Source organism: Crinia signifera, chromosome 4 (assembly GCF_055691185.1).
Source record: "Crinia signifera chromosome 4, ASM5569118v1, whole genome shotgun sequence".
Lineage (NCBI taxonomy): Eukaryota > Metazoa > Chordata > Amphibia > Anura > Myobatrachidae > Crinia > Crinia signifera.
The window spans coordinates 185,739,811-185,758,240 of NC_139220.1; the positions used below are offsets into that span (position 1 = coordinate 185,739,811).

The 18,430-nt window shown below is 43.5% G+C and overlaps 1 protein-coding gene across 1 annotated transcript; it reads right to left on the reverse strand.

The window, feature by feature from the left end:
* Window positions 1-545: 545 nt before the first annotated feature.
* Window positions 546-7,744, reverse strand: LOC146072478 (regenerating islet-derived protein 4-like). Its single transcript, XM_083179707.1, has 5 exons — window positions 7,681-7,744; window positions 3,989-4,083; window positions 3,275-3,412; window positions 2,102-2,216; window positions 546-691 (listed from the first exon to the last, which is right to left on the reverse strand). The coding sequence occupies exons 1-5, from the start codon at window positions 7,742-7,744 to the stop codon at window positions 624-626; spliced, it is 480 nt and encodes a 159-aa protein (XP_083035833.1). The 3' UTR covers window positions 546-623.
* Between the last annotated feature and the right edge of the window lie 10,686 nt (window positions 7,745-18,430).

An 18,430-nucleotide genomic window follows, 5' to 3' on the forward strand; every position in this document is an offset into this window, starting at 1 on the left:
ATGGCACTGTACAGTATAGGCCTAGATTAGTGAGCATGGTAACCTGGTTAGCATGTATCTACCGTAATCTAATAGTTTTCCCTCAGAATTCTCACCGTTTCAGTCAAATGATCTGTCAGTCTATGCGGGGTCTGGCTCAGCTCCTCACTCTCAGTCCTCGGGGTGAACGCTGACACCCAGCCACTGCTGCGAGATCACATGATGCATCACATATCTTGTTACTGTCTATTCACTGAAAGCTTAATCTATTTGTCATTGAGATTGTAATTATTGAACAATTAGGTATTGTCATTCATGAGTTAGTGATGAATGGATCTTTACACTTTTGACACCGGTACAACCAGCATATTATTGGTGCGTGTATTTGCTCTGGAGAAAAACAAATCGGAATACGTATATGTAAATAATGTTGGGCTATACCTTATGCACCTGTCCTCCAAATACAATTGCTCATTATTTTCACATTTCCCAACTCATCACTTCACAATAAACCCAATGTTATGTTAGTGATCACTAAACACCACTGATTTGGGGAGAGAGATTTATTCAGATTTCCAGTGAGCAGTAAAAAGTACATATATCGTGAGCCGCCTCCCGGTATATCCCAGACTTGGATCAAACTCTTACGGTTTGTATTTGCACACAAAGTGGTTTTCCTCTTTACAAGGAGCATCATTCCATTGGGTGAATTCTAAAGAAACAAAGAGAATAAATAAGAGTGTAACTGAATCTTTGAACCAACTACTTACTGTATCTAACAGTTCTACACAAGTCCATAATTAGCATGGCTACTCCACATTGAGATATTTAGATCCCGACGCTGGAATACTGACAGTTGGGATCCGAATTGGTAAATGTGCGTGTCTAGCTAGTAGATGCTCGGGAAAGGGGGAGTTAGGTTTAGGCACTAGTGGGGGTGGTTAGGATGCAGGTAGGAGAGGGTTAGGATGGGGCAGGAAGGCTAAGGCACCTACAAGGAGGAGGTAAGGTTGGGCTGTGAGCAGGAGGGGTTAGGTTTAGGCGGCGGGGGCTATGTACTAGCCGGGATGGTAAAGGTGGCCATACACTACTGCGACTTCTTGCAGCAGTGTATGGCCTTCTGATCCCCGTTGAGCTGCCCAATGTATTGCATGTGGTCCTTTGACATGTGATGTATCGCATATGACCCCATTTCCCACTGCCGGGAGGGTGTCAGAGTCAGAGGTCGGACAGGCAGCAGGTCCGTCCTCCGATTCGATGCGCACAGGATCACAAATTGAATTGGATGCCAAACATTTGTCGGAATCGGGTGAAAAGTAGCCAATTTGGACATTAGGGTCAGGATGAAGAGGGGGGTTAGGGTTAGATAGCTAGAAGGGAAGGTTAGGGTGAGAGGGTTAGTGTGCCTCCAGGGCCTTTGTCAACATTTTCACTATTGGGATGCCTGGGTCGGAATTATGACCTCCAGCATCCTAAACACAGGATTTTATTGCTGGCACTCGCCAGAACCTCCCCGCTGGCGAGTGCTGGCGAAGAGGGACTCCATCAGACTGTCTCACACACACGCGCATCCCAGTCACTCGGCTGCTGGGTGGTATGACCCTGCCTGTCTCCGCTTCAGGGAGACGGGCAGGGTTAGGGGGGGTTCGGGGTGGCGGTGGGGACCGGGGAGGCGGCAGACGGCGGCGGGGAGCTCTCAGAATGGGACGCAAGCATCTCATGCGTGCGCGCCCCCTTCTGTTGCTGGCGGGGCCTGCCTGGGGCTGGTGATGGAATCGCCAGCCCCTGCAAGCATGACGCCAGCTCCATCTGTATCCCATCACTAAATACTGTAGTCTGCAGACAATCTGTAATATGCTGTTAGATATGGAAGTCAGGGGTAAATGTATGAAGCTTGGAGAAGTGGTATCTATCCGCATAAAGAATGTTATGTGCAAGGTGATAATGCTCCAGCCAATCAGCTCCTAACTATAAATTTACATATTGGAGCTGATTGGCTGGAGCATTGTCACCTTGCACATAAAGTTATTTATGGGGATAGAAACCACATCACTAGATACTTTAGTCTTTATGTAGGATGTTCTTAGATATGGAAGTCCATGTTCCAGAGACCAATACTCACTGGTTTCTTTAGTTAGCTCCCCGCAGTTTTCAATATTATTTAGGTTATTGGGTTCACCACTCTTCCAGGAACGATAATTGTACATTGACCCATCATTCCATTTCCAACGGCGGTTCTGAGTGAATAGGACAGTAATTAGACAAAGCAGCAGTACTGGTATTTACAATATTGTAACTTTCTAGTATCAGGGATTTTAGTACATAAAGAAACGTGTATTGTGATCCTTGTCAAAGGATGAGACACCTAACTGACTGCACGTGACATTTTATTTCCTCATATTAGGAACTATGCAACACCTTCAATATTCTATTTCAGCGGTTCTCAAACTGTGGGTCCCGACCTTCTCACCTTGGGGTCGCTTGTCAATGTTGCTGACCATCAGGCTGATGACTTTTCTAATCTCAGTCAGTGGAGTCTAAACAATCTGTTGAATTGTCTGTTATTTTAGACTCCTCCCATCATTTGTGCCTCCACAATGCTGCCATGTATGTGCTGTCTGCTGATTACACATTTGATGTGATGACCTTCTGCAGTAACTTGCTGGGGTCCTGTCATTATTTTTATTTTCTGATGGGGTCCCAGAGCAAAATAGTTTGAGGACCCCTGATCTATTTCATTTGCAATTGTAAGTGAGTTTTCACAGCACTATTAGTAGTGAGTAAACCATGAACTGTACAAACTGAGCTAGTTCATATTTTAACCCAGAAGGTTCTTGATGAGATGAATGCACACATGTGCATAAGGTACTATTTAATTTATTGCTATCATTTATATTTTGTCAGTAAAAACTTGTAGTGGTAGTAGTAAAAATATCACATGTCCATGATGACAAATAGTGATATAGGATTCAAGAGCCGATCATTTTTTTTTTAGATCATCCGGTTTTGTAGTTGGCTACTTACAACGTTATTGTCAACACAAGATAATGAATGGATTTGTAAGGCTACAGGTGCCCATACACGGTGCGATGATCGCATCCGTTATGGGCTGGATTGCATCACATCACACGGCATGCATTTTGCATGCAATGCGATGCGAACAGAAGGCAGTACAAAAACTATGTGCAGTCCATACTTTTTGTACTGTGCGATGAGATGCCCATGGGTGCATGCATCGCATGGTGCAAACGAACCGTGTATGGGCACCTTACATCAATAGAAAGTTTAATCTCACCTGTTCAGGATCATGAAGTCCAGTCCAGACATCTATAGTGTTTTGGTAAGCAGCCACATGACTTGCAATAATGGATGCTTCAGAGTCATCTAAGATGGAGGCTAAATGTGCACCATGTCCATAGCTGACACACTCAAACTGCAAGAAAAAGGGGACAATGTATCTTATAATGAACATTGATACATTGCGAGTTGGGGTATTTAATTGTTTTTGGCTGCGCTACATCCAACAAGCAAATGAACTGTTGCTGCAATTGGGCATGCGACAGCAGCAGAATCCCTTTAGTAAATAACTAATACTCTCACTGAGAGTATTGCAGTCACGTAGTGCAGTCTCTCTGTCTCTCCGGCTCAGGGCAACCAGGTACAATAGGACCAGGCTGTAGCCTACTCACAGCACCCATTCATGTGTGTGGTGGGCTTGGGGGGGGGGGGGGGGTATGTACTGTGGTCTGGGCCGCTGCCATTGCCTGAAATCAGCCAGCTGGTTGTTGGCATTGGAGAGAGGAGGTCCAGGCATTAGGGTGGGTGCCACTAGGTTATCAACCATGATACTAAATGGGGGTGCCACATTACTGCCAGGTAACAGAAACCCTAGTTTTGGCTCTTCTAAAATGATGATTGCTTGGCCATGAGAGCGAATGCAAAAATAACTGAATTTGAGTATCTGAATAGTTACCACCCTTTATCCTGACTTTCATGTGCTGTCTCTCACCTCTGCTTCAGACCATGGCAGACGGAAGCGGAAATAGCCATAGCAGTGAGATTTGTAGAAAAACCATCCTGGAGGACATGCGGCACGGGGGGCAGCTGCCAAAAGAATAATAATAATACAGTACAGTATACAGTATGTAAATGTATTGAGATGAATCAAAACCACAGCTTAATTGCATTATGCCTTTTGCCCTACACACAGTACAATAGTGGATATTTTTTGTGTTCAAATAAATGAGACTAATTTTGTGATCCCTGTGTACTTAACAATAAGATAAACACACTTTGACAATAAAACAAGGACTTTATAAAATTAGTCAAATGTCAATATGTATAAGTTGCATTAATGGTGGATAGTATACACTATGTAGCTATTTGAAAATTGAAGTACTAACCTTTAGCTATTATAGTTTATTTGTAGCAATGACATAACAGAGACTAAACAGTCGCTGTGAGTTCTTTAAAGTTTTCAACTGGGAAAAGAATTACATCTGTGAATCAGCTTCCCAGCTTTTATGATCCATAAACCTCAATTTAGTTACATAACAGTGTAAGGCCGGTTTCACACACTCCGGCTCCTGCCGGACGGCCAAATCCCGCACGACCAGGGAGCCGTGCCGCACACATTAGTTGTGAATGGACACTATTGTGTCCATTCACACGGGACGGCCACGGCCCGGCCGCACGGTTGCAGCCAGATCCCGCCACTGGAAGGGACGGCTGCTGGGCTGTGGCCATCCCCTCCATCATAAACTACTGTGTATGGCACGGCTCCCTGGCCGTGCGGGATTTCACCGTCCGGCAGGAGCCGGAGTGTGTGAAACCAGCCTAACACAAATGAAATTTAGAGACATTGGGCTGCATATTCAGCAAAGTGGGACACTGATTTTAAGGGGAATTTATATTTCATACAAATCTAGTGAGATTGGAGCCCTAGACGACCACCATCCACCAAATGAGGAATTTGTATAAACTACAATTGTAAAATTATAATTACTATGACTACAGTGACCCACGCTGAGGGGTAAATGTACTAAAGTGTCTTAAAATGAAGATGTTGCTCATAGCACCAATCAGACTCTTTCTATAATTTTTCTATTGCTTGCTAGAAAATAATACACAGAATCTGATTGGTTGTTATGGGCAACATCACCTCTTTTCAATTGTAGAAGCTTCCATAAAATACCCCATAAGCATAAGTGTAATTAGATATGTGAGTTTGGACACTATTCGTGTGATGGAATGGCCGTTGCTAATTACTGTAAGGTCCATACACACTGGGCAATATTGACCAGCGTGTATGACCCCCGATGATGGGGACAATCGCTGAGCGTTTTCCCCCCTGCCCAGCAATTTCCCCAAGGATGGACAGCTTTCCATAGCAGGAAGCTATGGAACAAGGGCGTAACTACCATAGGTACAAGGGCTGCAGCTGCTATGGGGCCCAGAGATAAAGGGGGCTCATCTTGCTGTTTAAGTAATATGTTTTACATATATATCTTGCAAAATAGGGGGCCCTTACAAGATTTTGCTATAGGGCCTGTGAATATCTAGTTAAGCCCCTGCTGTGGAAAGCTGTCCATTCCACTGCCTAACTGGTACTACCAGCAGATGAGTGGCGTCCATCAGCGGTGATGTGGGAGCGCGCAGCAACGCTCACCGTTCATCGCTGCCCCGTACACACTGGGCCGCTCAGACGATTGAACTGTGTGGCTTTCAGGTGAATAACAACCAGTGTCTACGGGGCTTAAGTTTGAAAGGAGTTGTAGTTCATTGTAAAAGACAGCAGTATTTTACTGGTTGTGAGCAGCTCATAACCAATCAGCACCCACCATTTGTAGCCCTGAAATTCCTTTTATGAATGGTCACTCAGGAATACAGAAAGGAAAATAGCAAAAAGTATGGCACATGTAAAAAAAAAAGCAAGAATATAAACTGAAAAATATCACTGCGTTCCCAGGTCCAATAAAAAAAAAATCCACACTGTAGAAGGGACATGGATGCATAATAGTAGACGTTATGTTAAGGAGACCAAATTTTATTATTAATAATAATCTAAAAATAATATAAACATAGGTATGTATAGGGGGGTCAAAGTGGAAGATGAGTGGATGAAGGGGCAGATTGAGGGGTGTATTCAATGGTTTTCGCAAATTGTGACACTGCCCGCTGTCACAGCTCGCAGGGTCAGTATTCAACTGACCCCTGCACATGCCTTTTCCCCCTCACTAGGTTTTTGGAGTGAGGGGTAAACGGCGTATGCAGCCATTAAAACAGCGAGGCTCCATGCTTAATGCAGCAGGCTCCCTACATTAGCCGCGAGCTACGGTGTTTGGGGGAATCCTCACCGTCATCTGACAGCGAGGATTCGCACCGGAACGTAGAATAGGGTGAGCGGCCGGTGCGGGGGTTAAACGGCAAAGATTGCTTTTTTTATGGGGATTCCCGCCATTTAACCCCCTCTCCGGCTGCATTGAATACAGCCCTGAGTATTTAGCCGTAGACCACTAAATTAGAAAATTGGTAAGATTGGTAGGGGTGAAATGAAAAGGGGGTTAGATAGCATGCAGCTCTCCACCGTAAGACAAGGGGCCAAAACTTAAGTAAAAATATGGGGTGAGATTTAATAGGATGAGAGATTCAGAAAGTGAGAGATTTGGGAAGAAATCTCCAGGTTTATTTAAAGCGGCAATTGGGTGTGGTATATTTCCCCGACAGTCGGGATTCCGACAGTCATTAGTCAGACGTCGGAATCCCGACTGCACAGCATGGTGAGCGTAATGAAGCCCCTTGCGGGCTCGCTGCGCTTGCCACGCTGCGGGCACGGTGGCAAGCTGCGCTTGCCACCTATTTTATTCTCCCTCTATGGGGGTCGTGGACCCCCACGAGGGAGAAGTCGGGATTCCGACGTCGGAGGAATGACTGTCAGAATCCCGACTGTCGGGGAGCCGTCCGGCACCCAATCATTTACACTGCAGATTCAAACTGCTTTTGCAGTGTAAATGATTGCCGCTTTAAAAAAACTGGAGATTTCTTCCCAAATCTCTCACTTTCTGAATCTCTCATCCTATTAAATCTCACCCATGGTGGCTCTATCATGAAGTATAAGTTATCTCCCCGATGGCTGCCACATGCCAAATCTGACATTTAAATGCAGGAAGAGATGAAGAGGTAACAGGTTTCCAATTCAAGGAGACAAGTTACAGTATTTGGATGCTGACAAAATATGCATTCCTCGAGAATCTGTCGAGATCTGGATGATTACAAAACAAGAAAACCCAGGGGCCCTTCATTACTAGAGATTCCAGAATAGAGTTCAAGAGACCATGACCTGAATCCACAAGAGAATACAAATTGGCCATATCCACCATAGAGCAGGTGGATATGGCCAAAAGGTGAACATACGAAAGATCGACTTTGACAAAATTGAAAAATCGACAATCAAAAGGTTGACATTCAGAAAAGGTTGACAGAATTTTTTTTTTTTTTAAAGACACTTGCTGACATGGACCCCAAATTACCAATGTACCACATGGATCATGATGAATAAACATGATGCTGGCCAGTTCAAAGATAGACAGAAAGATACACATAGTAATAGAAAATGTTGCAAATATATTATATTGGTGAGATATAATGAAATGTGGCTGGCGGGAGTATATGATTTTTGCTTTAAACCTATTCCAAGCTTACCCTCTGACAGAGATACCGTAAGAGTCAAACAGCCCAGAAGCACAAAGCACAAGTAGGATGACATCCTGTGGACAGGAAAAACATTGCATTATACTTTCATATATATTATGCAACACATAAAAGCATAGCAAACATCATTTTGGGATATCTTGAAGCCATAACGCAACTCAAAACATAACACAACTCAAAACGTAATACATTTTACTACATGCAAACAGGTTTTACAATAATTTGTGTTGTCTTAAAAATAAAACCTATTGCCGTCCATGGGGAATTATGGGGATAAAATATGTGCACAATCCTTTCCCTCTGCAACTTAAAGGGAACCTAAAACACGAAAAGAAAGCAAACTTGGGGTCAATTTACTAAAGTGTGAGAGATGTTGCCTGTAGCAAGCAATCAGATTCTAGCTATTATCCTCTAGAAGTGGCTAGATCAGTGGTGTCAAACTCATGGCCCGCCAGCTGTTGTGGAACTACACATCCCAGCATGCCCTGGCACAGTTTTCGCAATCCAATATATAACATCTGTGTCAGGGCATGCTGGGATGTGTAGTTCCACAGCAGCTAGAGGGCCATGAGTTTGACACCACTGGGCTAGATAAATGATAGGTGCAGTCTGATTGGTTGCTATGGGCAACAACTCTTACATCTAAAAAAAAAATCACTATTTAGTAAATGTATACCTTTGACTTAGGGGCAGAAAAACTGAGATGACTTGGAAGAATTCTCATATATCTAATAATTTACTAAGAAATTAATCAGCAACTTCAGCTTATCAGCACTTGTGTTACAATAGAGAAATTTCTTAAATTTTAATGAAATTAAAAACTAGAGAATCCCACCTACCAAATGGTATTGGGGACTAGGGGATCAGACTTCAGGAGGCAGAGCAATCCGCCAACGAGTATATAAAACTACATACCAGGTGTGTGGAGCTGGGGCAGTAACCAGCTGCTGGAAGGCTGATATCTCTGGTTCTGGGAACAGTAGAGACAAGCTACTATGGCCCTTTAAATGGAGAGAGTCCCAGCTTTTGGGATACGGTATACCCTCAGAAAAACTCTAAGTCAGACAGAACCTGAAATATCTTACTGGGAATAACAATTAACATGCTTGGATGGGGACCACTGCTTTGAAGTCAGATATCTCTGGTTCCCAAGGACCGATTTTTACAATTCTTGTATTCATGGAAAGAGGGGACCCTTAGCTTTCAGATGAGGGCCATTAGACTCCTGGGGGGGGTTTCTGGGTACTCAGAAACCCCCCCCCTGCGTGCGCTACTGGTAAAACTATATTCAGTGGTGTCAAGGGGGGGCAAATCTGCTGGAGGGGGCCAGGCTCTCTACCCAGCTCAGCGACCTAGTTTCTGATGGGACCCGGGGGGGGGGGTACTGGCATCGGCAAGTGCATACACACTTCCTGATGCAGGCAGCAATAGGAGCAGGGGCCATACTGCTTTGGTGTCATGCTCCATTATCTATGCATGGACAGACGATGAAGGATATATCTTATGACCTGCGGGAACGCGCATAATTTTGTACGTACACACTAGAGGATGATATAATTAAAGATATCGTTAATGATACATACTATAAAATGCCACAAGAAGTAATATTTTATCCTGGCAGTAACTGTTGTTTTGAAGGCAGACGATAAAGAAGGTATTGCAGATTTAGGACATCCCTCCTAATTGTCCAGATGTTCACAGGACAGTCTCATTTTTCTGGCACTGTCCCATTGTCCCACCTTTGGGCCACAGTCTCACAGTGGGATGGCAGTTAGGAGTCTCCTTGTCACTGCTAAGCTGAGCAGCAGGGAAAAGATGCTATGCAGCTAGAGGGGCTGGAGGCCTGCCAGCAGGTCACAGAGCATTAGGCATGCCCCCACAGTTATGGCAAATGGGAGGGGCGACTCCCAGGACATTATCCCGCACAGCCTTGCTTCCTTTGTTGAGGCCACTCCACCATGTCAGGAGTCTAGATTAGGACAATGATTATGTTGTTGAGTTATGTTAGAGCACATTTAACTTAGACGTGGATGGTATGTGGTATGGGGGGAGCGCTCCACACTGGGCGACTTTTTTATGGGGAGAGATCCCTTAAAAAAAAACACCACTTGCTCCCTGGGTCCAGGCAGCGCCACTGCACTGTCAATCAGCGGCTGCCCGAACCTGCGAAACCCGTGCCGCGTCCCTGTCCCTGGCAGCCGGCTTGTCATAAGCCGGCGCCTTCATAAAAACCCGGAGGGGAGGGGGGAGGAGGAGGTGGCGCCGCAGAGGGGAGGGAGCCGGGCAGCGCAAAGCTGCCTGAGTTCAGTGATTGAACTCAGCAGCGCTGCCCGGCTGTAAACAGTGGCAATCCCAAGAATTTTCCGGGCTTGCCAGACTGGGCACTGAGGCACAGCCAGGAAAATTCTCGGGATTGCCACTGTAGGGGTTAAATTACTAACATGTTCAGAATGCCAACATTCATTATGTCAAAAGTGCAGCATTGCATGAAATGTGTTTGGGGTACTACAGAGCACTGGCAGAGATACCAGAAGTGCATGGACTGTGAGTTTCGGAACTAGCTAAAGCACTGGCAACTCAGCCTGGAAACATCTCTGACTGATGGAGCTGGTAAGTAAGGGACAGTTATATTAGCATTGCTCCACACAGGCAATACTGAGCACACCCAATGATCCTGCAGAACAAACACTGCCACTTAACACTGTAGCTCGCAATTTGGCAACAAACTGCTCTGCCACCACCGCTACCTTTCTACCTTTTCACAAGGAGATGTAAACATTAGCATTAATTACCTAATACTTTTGATTTGTTTCCTTTCATTTTTATATTTATTTTTATTTATATTTACTTCTATATTTCATTTTTTTCTCTACATTTATTTTTGTCTTTTTGCCCTTTTGATCTCATGACTTGAGGAATTTATGTATTTAAACAGAAGTACTGGAGTATTATATGTAAGTGGCACTACTGGGGGCATTATGTTTATAAGCAGTACTACTGGAGGCATTATGTGTATAAGCAGCAGAACTGGTGGCATTGCAGTATGTGTATAAGCAGCACTACTGGGGGCATTATATGTAAACAGCTACTGGGGACATTATGGGGAAAATTTACTAAGATCGAATGGGTACAAATGCATTCTTTCATACCCATTACGACCGGGCCCAAACAGTCAGACGATCAAGACTTTTATGCATGCTTCACCTGGCCAAAGCATTAACTCCCTGACTGGTCAGCCTGGGCTGAGACCCTGGGGGAGAGTGAACCGGCTGTCCCCGGTGCCCCAGGACGGTGGGCACCAGGCTGATATTATTATGTAAAATTACAATAATAAACTATTAGGTTATGCTGTGGAACTAGAAGTCCCAGTAAGCCTCACCCGCATGGCAGGGACTTGGAGTACCACAGGTCCCTACAGGCAGGGCATTAAAGAGCCAGCTAGTACTTGTAGTTCTATAACATAACCAAATGTCAAATAAAAAACACAGACACATTAGAAAAATAAAACTTTAATTCATACTATAATCACTCATACTTACCTATGGCTTCGACCATAAGCCCATCCTCTTCTCCAGTAAAGTCCAATAGAGTACCTGTGAAAGGAAATTATACTCACCAACAAATCTGCTGTAGATCGTGTCTCTTCGGTCATGTAGTATCCCAGGGGTTAAAATAACAAGCCGATGGATCCTGATACCAAGATGAACTGGAGGAGCTGCAAGTGTGTGAACTGGGGGATTTGCTGGTGATGTCAGACACCGGGTCCTCCACCAGCCAATCAGCAGCGAGCTCCATGTCTGATTGGCTAGTTGCAGCTCCATAGGAATTCCATGTTAAAGTGTAACATGGGCGTCTATGGGCGGTTCCAATCATGGACACTTATGTTAAATATTTAAATTTGTAATTATTTATTTTTACACTGGGCCTGACATGAATGCCTATGGCTTCGGAAAATATGAATATGGAGACTACGCCACCTTGGTAAATTTTCCATATTCTCTATTCATATATGCGGGCATTCACATGCGAATGGCGAAAATGCCATTTTTTTATTTTTTTTTGCTAAAAGCACTACTGGGGACATCTGGAACTGGAACTATTGGAGACATCTGTAACTGGCACTAATGGGGGCATGATATGTAACTGGCACACAAACTTTGTTTCATGCACAAATAAAATATACCGTATGTTTGTGTATTTCATGTGTTTGATGTGTTTATACAATATAAATGAAACATAGCTCATTGAAATATAAAAATATTCATATATATGGATGATCTATTATCCAAAATGTTTCTAGTCCCGAGCCTTTTGGATAAGGGATACTCAACCTGTAATGCTATTTTTCCACCACAATCTGAAGTCTTTCTAATTGGGCCTATTTTCTAAGCAATTTGACTAGATCACTTAGAAAATAAACACAAATTGTTTGTGTGCTTTAGCCCATCATATGCATTTTGAACTAGATGCGATGCAATCTAGTTTAAAATGCATGGTGCGCATCGCATGTATATGTGTCTAATTTCATTTCAGGGGGGCACAAACTGGGGGGGGGGGGCAGCATTGTTGTCGCTCAGCACAAAGCTCCCATTGCTATGTGTGTAGGGGGCTTAACACCCTATCGTAGCTGCCATAAGTAACAAATAGAACCTTACCTGTTCCAGAGTTGACCAGGCTGTGTGAATGTGAGTACATGTAATTTTTGGTAAAGACCTTTATAGGATATCAAGTCACATATGTGAAACATATCTCAGCGGAGGTGGGGACTGCCTGGCAGATGGAAAGCATATACAAGAGATATGGACAAGTAATAAGGATATTTGTATAGCCACTAATTGCAGGGCTGTATCCCCGCACCCATATAATAAACATCGGAATACACCTTCTACTGATAATTTGATGCTGGTCTAGATGATCTAATGCTCAGTGTAATCATGTAGGATAGCAGATTGCCAACATAGACTAAATAGTTTCTAATCAGTAACCATCAGATTATGAATGTAAAGTAGCTGCTTAATACAAGTGTACAGTGAAAATTCAGTGTTGCTGTAGTGTAATTCATCATGAAGATTTCATGAATATTATATAAGGTAACTTCAGTAATCGATAATAATCAGAACACATAAAAACAAACTAGATTTAATGTGTTAGGGGAAAGAATTCAACTAGTATACCTGTAAAGATGCCGCACTCCAGGAGACTAGTCAAAATAAACTCAGAGACATAATGTAGAAGGCAACATTTAATGTCTATTATACTGCGGCATTTTCATCAGGTCAAATAACAAACATACCTTATAAAGACACAATGTGATGTGAATGCCACTTCCAGAAGCGGGACCCTCCCGGCTGGCGCATGTGGGATGACATCATCATCATCAGATGCATCATTAATGTGATCCGAGACACCGTGTGCAGTCCCTTCATTGTACCAGATTAAGGGACAGATGTATTAAGCCTCAAAAAGTGATAAGTAGAGAGTAATAAACATCCAGGCCAATCAGCTTTTACCTGTCATTTTTCAAACCCAGCCTGTAACATGGCAGGTAGGAGCTGATTGGCTGGTTTAACACTCTCCATTTTATCACTTTTTGAAGATTGATACATCTGGCCCTAAATCCTGTGAGTGCTGTCTGAATATTTTCGCAATGAAAAGATTCCGCAAGTATTCCGAAAATTAACATCCCATTCTGCAAAAAATGGATTGCCATTTTCAATAAGTATTCCCTATATCTAACCTCAGCATAATAGTTGAACCAACCAGTTAATTAAAGGAGATCAGGGAACAAATAACAACATTCGAACAGAAGTGTAAAACCAACATGGAAGTGGATTCTACTGATAACTGGTATGTGAAACTTAACATGCAAATTGAACACTACACCCAATAACTCCTAAAATGCAAAAATTTAAAAAGTGTCAACGATTATGCCAAACAATATGTGTACAGAAAACTTACTGGTTCACAGAGATGGTAGACAATCCCATATAGATCCAGATGTTTTCGTCATCCTGCGATGCAAACATAATCGTCATTCGATACCAACTCCTCGGGAAGCAAGTTAGACCAACAAGCTAACTTCTAAACCCAAATCTCTTTAGGTGTAACTACCAAAGCCCAGGCATCAGGTAGAGGAGGAAATACATGCACCTGGGACAGCAGAACCAGAGTGAGAGGAACAACAGATACTGTGAAGAATATCGTTTTTCAACTTGTCTGATCACAACCTGACTGAACAAGAATACAAAGTCCTGAACAAAGAACTATCTTTTTCACTATACGTACAATATTATACATTCAAAAGGCACATCAAGAATTAAAAATTAAATGAACCTGAAGGCTTAGATACTGTAGTATTTCCATCAACCAAATATATTTGGGAACATAAAGGTATGAAAGTAATATCTCAGCACAATTAAGAGCATTGCATCCAGGATCTACGTTTGACCCGATTAATAATATTGCATCGATTAAAACATTCTCTTGCCTGGTAAAACAACAACATATGCACCCGTACTTTACCTGTGAGGAAACAGTAGCCTTGAAAAGTCTTGAAGAGTAAAACAAGACATTTTTTCCCTCAACACACTGAGCAATGCTAGTAACCAATCTAGAACACTACATGATAATAGAATTCAGAGATATTGGTTACATATACCTGCGCAGGTGTATGCTATGCCCCCAAGCCGCGTCAAGGCTTCTCTGTATATTGGGGGTCCCTAGCGCTATATCTAGGTGCAGGGTGCGGCACCCCAAAAAACCATCATAAGCTGGGAAGCCCAGCGCGGCATGCCAGTGATATACTAAGTGTTAATAATTAGTGATAGGAAGCCGAAGCTATATAAAAAGAGAGAGATAAATGAATGTAATTAAAATAGGATAGAGATAGTGTTAGTGAGGGAGAAGTGTTAATAGAATGTAAGGGCATGCCGCACTAAAGCCACCCAGCCCATCCAGTCCAGAAGCACCGCACCCCACACCACCGTTACCCTAAATTGGGTCTACGATTAACCAGCAAGGAGCCACATGATAATGGCTCCTTACTTGATATATCCAAACTAAGAGCTACCTACCTTGGAGCAACCCCGGACTACTCCATGTGGCATATCAGGACCCACATCTCCTCCTAATATGGGCTCCCTTCTGCCTCTAACAACATACATACAGGTAGTGGTAGATGCTCAATTAGTTCAGTAGCATTTCCCAGGTGCATGAGGGAGGGGTTAAATACTGGGTAAGTAAAACAAGACATTTTTTCCTTCAACACACTGAGCAATGCTAGTAACCAATCTAGAACACTACATGATAATAGAATTCAGAGATATTGGTTACATATACCTGCGCAGGTGTATGCTATGCCCCCAAGCCGCGTCAAGGCTTCTCTGTATATTGGGGGTCCCTAGCGCTATATCTAGGTGCAGTGTGCGGCACCCCAAAAAACCATCATAAGCTGGGAAGCCCAGCGCGGCATGCCAGTGATATACTAAGTGTTAATAATTAGTGATAGGAAGCCGAAGCTATATAAAAAGAGAGAGGGTTGCTCCAAGGTAGGTAGCTCTTAGTTTGGATATATCAAGTAAGGAACCATTATCATGTGGCTCCTTGCTGGTTAATCGTAGACCCAATTTAGGGTAACGGTGGTGTGGGGTGCGGTGCTTCTGGACTGGATGGGCTGGGTGGCTTTAGTGCGGCATGCCCTTACATTCTATTAACACTTCTCCCTCACTAACACTATCTCTATCCTATTTTAATTACATTCATTTATCTCTCTCTTTTTATATAGCTTCGGCTTCCTATCACTAATTATTAACACTTAGTATATCACTGGCATGCCGCGCTGGGCTTCCCAGCTTATAATGGTTTTTTGGGGTGCCGCACCCTGCACCTAGATATAGCGCTAGGGACCCCCAATATACAGAGAAGCCTTGACGCGGCTTGGGGGCATAGCATACACCTGCGCAGGTATATGTAACCAATATCTCTGAATTCTATTATCATGTAGTGTTCTAGATTGGTTACTAGCATTGCTCAGTGTGTTGAGGGAAAAAATGTCTTGTTTTACTTACCCAGTATTTAACCCCTCCCTCATGCACCTGGGAAATGCTACTGAACTAATTGAGCATCTACCACTACCTGTATGAAAGTCTTGAAGAGTCAAGACAAAAACATCAATATAATACCTTCATATTAAGGGGGCTTCATAACAATACAAAATCTCCAGTGGCGGTTTTTACCTATGGGTTGCAGGGCTGCGGCCCTTCAGGTAAAATCCGCCACTGTTCCCTGCCTAAGTGAAGCCAGATGCAGTCTGTGAGACTGCTCTGGCTTCCTATTGGAAGTCCGACCTGCCACTCACTCAAGGCAGGCCCATTGGGAGGTGTTCCCTCCCTCATGGATGCCTCTCTATGCGCAGCTGTGGGGCAGCCCCAAAAATAGGTTCTGCGCATGTGCAGTACCGTGGACAATACTGCGCATGCGCCGGACCCAGGACCCAGAATATGCCTCTGGGGCCAGTGCATGTGCAGTATGTAAGAAGCTATTGTGCATGCACTGGCCCCGTGCAGGGGACCGGCAGCCAGGATTCACTTGTGGCAGCGGGAGGGGGGTCCACATCGTGGCAGCCCCCCTCCTCTGCTGAGGTAAAAGCCGCCACTGAAAATCTCAGTGCATATAGAAATGTATTGAACCAGCAACTAGTGGATGAAAAAACATATGGGAAAATATGGGGAGACCCAACAGCCACCTTTAAAAAAACAATAGAATAGGACACACTCTTTGGACATGGCCAAAAATTAGGGACTGTTAACACTGGAAGCTGACATTCAATTGTCCCGTTACTATATTCTAGGGCCGATTAAGACCTGGTCGCAGGGCTGCAACCTTTTCCATGCCTGCAATCAGTTAGCCCCCTCCACACCTGAGAGATGGGCTGCCCCTGTGCACGGCTGCGAATGGCTTTGCAGCTGTATGAAGAGGGGGAAATCCACTCACCACCAAATGGATAAGTCAATATTTACTCAACGCTTCAATGGCCGTGGGGAGATCAGGGGGGCTGATAACATCAGCAGACCTCCCACCCAAAGGCCAGGCCCACCAGCGTTTTTGTGTGGCATTCCCAGAAAACACTGTGATACCGCCCACAAATGCTGGCCGGCTGTCAATCAGCCAGCATATGGCCTGCAATTAGAGGCCATTGGGGCAGATGTATTAAGCCTCAACAAGAGATAAATTCAAGTGTGATAAGGAGAGATAAACTTCCAGCCAATCAGCTCCTTACTGACTTTTTTCAAACACAGCCTGTAACATGGCAGTTGGCAGGTGATTGGCTGGACATTTATCTCTCCTTATCACCTTTGCATTTATCTCTTGTTAAGGCTTAATACATCTGCCCCATTGTTGGCTGTGGCCGCACTGAGGGCTGCACATGCACCATCCTCTGATAATCGCCAGGGCTGTGATTTTGCTGAATCAGCACTTCTGTACCAAAGTTGCACAAGAGTTTAACAAATCCGCTTGAAAGGCCAATAATTTCCTCAAGAGGATTACTGTTTCAGCTTATATCGATCTATGTGGATGAACTGGTACAACCATGTGTTCAACAAGAAAGGACAAGTACACTTTTTAAGAAAATTACATGAATAACCAGTATGTACAGATGACTTTCTGCTATGTACAGCAAACATGAACAGTCTTTATACATGTACAGTATCCCACATTCTGCAGGGATACAATCAGTTCAGTATCTAATCACACAGCCTAAAAGGGACTGGACTTTTCTTTAACCCTTTGGGTGCCAACATCTTTGTGAGAGATGCGCAAAATATTGGCTAAAAATGCCAGCGTGGCTGACATTTGTTTCATAAATTCAAATAAAAAATGTCTAAAAAAAAGATTATATTTTCTATATATGGCAAACATTACAGGTGATGAATTAAAATGTTTGCTTGGCAATTTTTACACAAATTTTGACACTTGGCACACAAAGGGTTACTTTTACACCTGTGGGAACTTATATCAACAAAAAAATATTTCAAACAACGAGCTACGCAATGGGATTGGCAACAACAATGTCCCTTGCCAACAGCTATATGTCTGAAGTTGAAAAATACATATTTTAATTTGATCTGAAGATTTCAGATAATATAAAATTATACCTAACATAGACAAAGTGCTAATTTTGTGGGGAGGCACCAAAGAAGAGCTCAGTCACATTTGAAAGAGATGTAATTCTTCAGAACATTCTGTCAGTTTTACCTTTGACATACAGGAAAATGAAATTTATTTCTTAGAGGTCACCATTAACAAACAGGGCCCCGCATTAACCACTACAATTTACTCTTAAAACAAAAAAAAACTGTTATATCAACTGTTGCCACCCATTTAATCTTAAAAATGTTCTACCATATTCACAGTTTTGAAGAGTTTTCCAAATCAATAGTGAAAATATCAACACTGAAGAACTACACCAACACAATACCAACACTTCCCCAGAGGTCTCAGCTATACAGGGTCACCAGCACAGGATTACCTCCGGTTCTCAGACCGATCATACCATCGTCTCCCAGGCCGCACCATTGCTTTCCAAACCGATTATACCATCGGATCCCAGGCCACATTATTGATTCCATGACCAGCCACCAGTTCCCAGGCCAATAACCAAGTCTTCATCGGATCCAATACAAACTATTGGCTCCCAGGCTGATAACCAAGCCACCATCGGTTCCCAGACTGACCATCTGTT